This window comes from Fundulus heteroclitus, unplaced genomic scaffold, assembly GCF_011125445.2.
Source record: "Fundulus heteroclitus isolate FHET01 unplaced genomic scaffold, MU-UCD_Fhet_4.1 scaffold_138, whole genome shotgun sequence".
Classification (NCBI taxonomy): Eukaryota; Metazoa; Chordata; class Actinopteri; order Cyprinodontiformes; family Fundulidae; genus Fundulus; species Fundulus heteroclitus.
This window is the reverse complement of record NW_023396550.1, coordinates 262,314-268,313: the sequence shown is the minus strand read 5'-3', so window position 1 is coordinate 268,313 and position 6,000 is coordinate 262,314. Positions and strand designations below refer to the sequence as shown.

At 41.8% G+C, this 6,000-nt stretch overlaps 1 protein-coding gene across 1 annotated transcript in view; it reads right to left on the bottom strand.

Annotated features, from left to right (window-relative positions):
• Nucleotides 1-2,128: 2,128 nt before the first annotated feature.
• LOC118558638 (NLR family CARD domain-containing protein 3-like) overlaps nt 2,129-6,000 on the bottom strand; it is a gene marked incomplete at its 3' end in the record, with an annotated part of 70,326 nt that continues 66,454 nt past the window's right edge. The window contains exons 8-9 of the mRNA XM_036129095.1: nt 2,780-2,826; nt 2,129-2,631 (exon numbers count right to left, since the gene is read on the bottom strand). Of these exons, the coding sequence (XP_035984988.1) occupies nt 2,129-2,631; nt 2,780-2,826 (550 nt within the window). The remainder of the gene's footprint in view (nt 2,632-2,779; nt 2,827-6,000) is intronic.

The window sequence follows — 6,000 nt, the reverse complement described above, 5'->3', positions numbered from 1 at the left end:
TAGGATTTATTTCTGTGTTGTGTTGTTTTTGATTTGTGCTTAGTCTGTTTTTAGTCATCTGGTCTTGGTTATTATTTATGTCAGCTCGTGTCCATTAGTCTTGGTCTTACTTTCTTAGGGTTTTTCTTTATTAGTCTGTATGTTCCTTCAATTGCTTTCACCTGTTTTGGTTAATTGGTCCCGCCCTGCTCACCTGTTCCTTCCTCCTATTTAAGCCTGCCTTAGTTGTTTGTGTGTTGCCGGAACGTCTTGTGTTTATCCCTCTCGCCAGCCTGCGGTAAGCTCTTTCCAGCCTCTGATTATTTTTGTATACAACCTGCCTGTCTGCCAGTCCGTGCCTGTTCTGTTTTTTGCCTTCCAGTTTTTTAAGTCCACCTTTTTGCCACTTGGATTTTGTTAATAAACACCTTTTTTAATATACAGCTCTGTGTTTGGCTCACATTTGGGTTCAACCTTAACGATTCATTACACTTGTTACTGGAACGGTAAATATCTAGAAACTCAAAAGTCCCTAAGGCTGTTGTTTAATGTTTTGGCTACAGGCAACCTTTTAAGTACTCCAAAATAACCATGCACCATGACTGTTTTACAACCACTGAAGAACTTAATAATTATTGACTCAATAATTGAATGTCCACAACTTCTAAAAGATTTTATAGGCTTATTTAATTAGTATGTTTAGTATGTTGTATGTTTGAATTAGAAGCAGCATTAAGCAATTTACTCTTTTTCTGAGCCACAGACGGCCCACTTCCCCTTTCTTCTCAGCAGAGTTCCTGTAGACAGAATTTGCTCCCTTTTCAACCGTTACTACCTCTTTCCATTCTTACTTCACATCCTCTCAACTGAACATGTTAAAACTTATTTTCTCCTCAGCCTGTCTAACACATCTAATGCATTAAAATAATTATTTCACTCATTTAATACATAAGTGCTTGATCATTTAAAAAAGAGAAGACAAACATACAATTTATTAAAGTGAAAACAATCAAATAAAACATACAATTACAGAACTCTTATGTTATCTGTTTTACTGAATACATTTAATGTCCAAATTATTTTATTAATTTGTGAATAATAATGGAAGGTGGGTGAGCTCACCACACCACCGATTCTGAGGTTTCTTGACAGCACGCTGCGGCTCTGTGTAAACATAAAAGTATGTATATAGGAATATAGGAATAGGAATGGGTTCTGATGTGGAAATGTTCCATGTGGTTCTGTTGTTGGTGTTGGTTAGGCTTCTGGTTTGGTGCTGCTGGAATTTAGCTAGAAAATGAAAAACTGGTCTTCAGTCTGTTCAACTCAGCAGTTTGAAAGTAAAGAAGCTGATTTTAGTCCCAGACTGTCAGCGTTGGCTCTTCTTTCATTCTCAACGTGTTTTCAAGGTTTGGAAAGATGGAGCAGATATATAATTTCATCATTGCTTTGACTTTCTGCTGCTGATTTATTCAACTAAAGAACAAAATCTGTCATTTAAATCGTGTCAGAAAGAATATGGAAATGTTTTACTGTAAATTAGGACTTTTTGAAAGTCAGTGTTGATAGAAAAAAATCTGTTTTATTGAAACAAGCGTCAGAGTTTTATTGAAATGTTGAAAATGTATCAGATGAACAGAATCAAACACAGAAGAAGAAATTCTTTTAATTTCATTTTAAAACACATGAAGTAGAACTGCAGCAAATATACAAAAGGAAGATTTAACATCTGAATCTAAAAGGTTTTTAGAAAAACAGGAGCCGACAGAAACAGATAATGTCCAGAGATTGAGAAAAACTGGCCAACATTTCAATCAAATCTGACTGATGAATGAAAGTAAAAAACCAAGAGAGAAAGTCATCATGCTGATATTCAGAGTGAAGCTTTGACTGGAAACAGGCAGAAAAACAACATGTGGATCCTGGAATAATCCCAACTTCCATCTTTAAAGGACTGGAAGAGGAAGAAGTTTCCAAGGAATCATTTAGAAGAGTTTCACAAAGAAACAGATTGAATCCATGAATGTGAAAACGTGTTTCTGAGTGAAAGAGACAGACATGAACAGACTGAACTATCTGTTCAACAGGGAGAGGCTTTCTCTGACAGGAGGAGACGCTTTAGACTCAATCAGCACAAAAACACAGAGGAACCAGAACTGGACCAGAACCCAAAGCCAGGATGCAGAGGTTCAGTGAATGTGGTGTTGAAGGTGTGGAGGTGGATCAGTGAGTCAGAGGAAACTCTGTAGAAGGACAGAGTACCAGCAGGACAGTCCACATACACTGATACTCTGTTGGAGACGGAGGAGGAGGAGATAGATGTTCCTCTGTTATTGTGCCAGACATAGTAACCATCATCAGAGCATCTCAGACTCCAGGACAGATCATTATATCCAAACCAACAGTTTCTAATGTCTCCTCTCCTTCTGATTCTTCTGTAACTCACTGATATATTAACTCCTCCTCTCCACTCCACCTCCCAGTAACAGCGACCAGTCAGACCAGTACTACACAGCAGCTGACGAAGATCAAATCTGTCTGGATGATCAGGATATGACTGAAACTCCTCCACATGTGTCACCTTCCTGTTGTCTTCAGACAGTTTGAGTTTTCTGCTCACTGTGTTTGTGTCGATTGTGAGTTGACATGAATCTGATGGAGAGAACAAAGATAATCCAGCTGCAATTATTGATCATTTATTGACACTTTGATGATGACTCCTGAATGAGTGATGGACAGTTTGAAGATGGATGAATGTGAGCTGCTTTGTTGTCATGAATCAAATGAAAAACACACTTACACTTCCTCAGACCTGGTGTCAACCATTGGACTCCAGCAGGCTCCACCCTGAAAGGAGGAGGGGGTCAGACCATCAGTCTCTTTCAGCAGCAAACATGGACATTACATGTCTCTCAGACACACATTGTCCTCCACTGAGAAAAGACCAGTCCAACAGTTGGACATGTCCACTTGTTGTAAAAATCCAGAGACGGAAAGAAGAGCTGAGAGCAGATGATGATGGAAACATTACAACCTGCAGTGGATGTAGTGAGGACAGTTGGTGGCGCTGTAGCACAACTCATTTGTCCAAAGAGAGGAAAAGCTCCAACAGAGAGGAGAAAGGAAATCCCTCATTAACAACCTGAAGAAACAGCCTGAAGCCTAAAAGGACATCAGGAAACTAAGTCAACATTTCTGGAAGCTCCAACTGATTTAATAATCAGCATTAAAATATAATCCATCTAAACACTGACACCAACTCTGGATCCTTGTTACATCCACACTCCCACACAGAAATGGAGGAATGGAACATTAAAAAGCCCTGTGGAAATCTGCTGTGGCTACACTGGAAGACCCAGAAATACAAACATTAAAAAGGAGAAGCTTTTCATCATCATAAGGGGCTTTTCGGCCGGGCACGTTGGTGAGCGCCTGGTGGCCGGGCTTTTACCCACAGAGCCCGGCTGGGCTCAGCCTGAAGAGGTGACATGGGTCCCCCTTCCGATGGGCTCACCAGGGGCCAAAGGGGTCGGGTGCGCTGTGCAATGGGTGGCAGTAGAGGACGGGGACCTTGGTGTTCCGATCCTTGCTGCGTAAGCTGGCTCTTGGGACGTGATATGTCACCTCTCTGGTGGGGAAGGAGCCTGAGGTAGTGCGCGAGGTTGAGAGGTTCCGACTAGAGATAGTAGGGCTCACCTCAACGCACCTCTTCCACTCTGGAGTTGCCCCTGGTGAGAGGCGCAGAGCTGGGGTGGGCATACTTGTTGCCCCTTATCTCGGTGCCTGCATGTTGGGGTTCACCCTGGCGAACGAGAGGATGGCCTCCCTCCACATTTGTGTGGGGGGACGGGTTCTGACTGTTGTTCGTGCTTATGCACCAAATAGCAGTTCAGAATACCCACCCTTTTTGGAGTCCTTGGAGGGGTTACTGGATAGTGCCCCTCCTGGGGACTCCCTCGTTTTGCTGGGGGACTTCAACGCTCACGTGGGCAATGACAGTGGGACCTGGAGGGGCGTGGTTGGAGGAATGGCCCACCTGATCTGAACTCGAGTGGTGTTCTGTTGTTGGACTTCTGTGCTCGTCATGGATTGTCCATCACGAACACCATGTTCAAGCATAAGGATGTCCACATATGCTCTTGGCACCAGGACACCCTAGGCCGCAGTTCAATGATCGACTTTGTTGTTGTTTCATCTGACCTGTGGCCGCATGTCTTGGACATTCGGGTGAAGAGAGGGGCGGAGCTCTCCACCGACCACCACCGGGTGATGAGTTGGCTCCGATGGTGGGGGAGGAAGCCGGTCAGACCTGGCAGGCCCAAACGTATTGTGAGGGTTTGCTGGGAACGTCTGGCAGAGACCCCCGTGATACGGAGCTTTAACTCCCATCTCCAAGAGAAATTTGAACATGTCCCGAGGGAGGCTGGGGACATTGAGTCTGAATGGACCATGTCCCGTGCCTCTATTGTCGAAGCGCCTAGTCGGAGCTGTGGCCGCAAGGTTGTCGGTGCATGTCGCGGTGGCATCCCTTTAACACGCTGGTGGACACCACCGGTGACGGAAGAATTTTATTGTTTTAAGAATTTAAAACAATAAAAGACGATTAGATATAGGTCTGTAATTCACTAACTCATCTTGATCAAGAGAAGGTTTCTTAAGTAAAGGTTTAATAACAGCTAATTTAAAAGCCTGTGGTACATATCTATTTACCAATGATATATTAATCATATCTAAAATAGGGCCATTGATCTAAGGGATTACCTCCTTAAACAATTTTGTTGGGATCGGGTCTAACATACAGGTAGAAAGTTTAGATGAAGCTAAAATTTTAGATAGCTCAGAAAGCTCTACTGCTTCTAAACAGTTCAAACACAGCGCAGGTTCTAAAGATTCCTCCAATGCTGCCCCACTTACTGATGACGAGGTAATCATGTTTGGGAGGATGCAAATTATTTTATTTTTAATGGCATGAATTTTATTTATGAAGAATCCGATAATGTCATTACTGCTAAGAGCTAAGGGAATAGATGGATCAACAGAGCTGTTACTTTGAATAAGTTTGGCAACTGTACTGAAGAGAAATCTAGGATTATTTTTATTCTTCTCAATTAATGATGAAAAATATGCTGCTCTAACTCTGCGAAAGGTCTTTTTATACAACAATAGACTGGTTTTCCAGGTTAACTCTTCACAATCAATGCCATATGTCAGCACAAGGTCTAAAGTATGAAGCCAGGAGTTCGTCGGTTTATGCACATTTTGAGCAAAACCAATTGAATCTAGGATAGTTTTAATAGCTGCACTAAGGCTATCACATTCTGTGTCAACATGAATGTTAAAATCCCCCACTATAATTACATTGTCAATATTTAACACCAAATCACATAAGAGGTCTGACAACTGATCCCAAAAACTGAGAGTAAGGGCCTGGTGGACGATACAAAACAACAAACAGAAAGCGTTTTATTGCTTTGCAGTTTGGATGAGGGAAACTGAGGGTTAAATGTTCAAAAGAATTGTAGTTATTAATTGGCCTGGGAAGAATTAATAAATCAGATTGAAAGATGCTTGCTACTCCTTCTCCTCTTCCCATAGATCTGGGAATGTGGAACTTTAAATAATTGGAGGGAGTTGACTCATTATACTAATGTAGTCCTCTTGTAGCCAGGTTTCTGGAGACATCATGATTCTGATTATAGGAAGTAAATTAATTAACTAACAAAGTCTTTGAATGGAGAGACCTTATATTTGATAGACCACGTTTAACTTTTATTTTTTGGTTCAAGTTGAGTCATATTGATGTTTATTAGATTTTTATGATTTGCTCCTTTTAGATCTGTCTTTGATCTGCTCAGTTTGGCCATCAGAAAGACACTGTCTCAATAGGGTAATAGGTGGGTAACATTACAGAAGCTGCAGAGAGATGTGTTAAACTATGGCTCTGCTTCCTGGTCTGGATCCAGGGTTGTCAGCATTTAGGAGACATTAGGGGACCGAGACATTCAAACGCTTCTCGCCTTT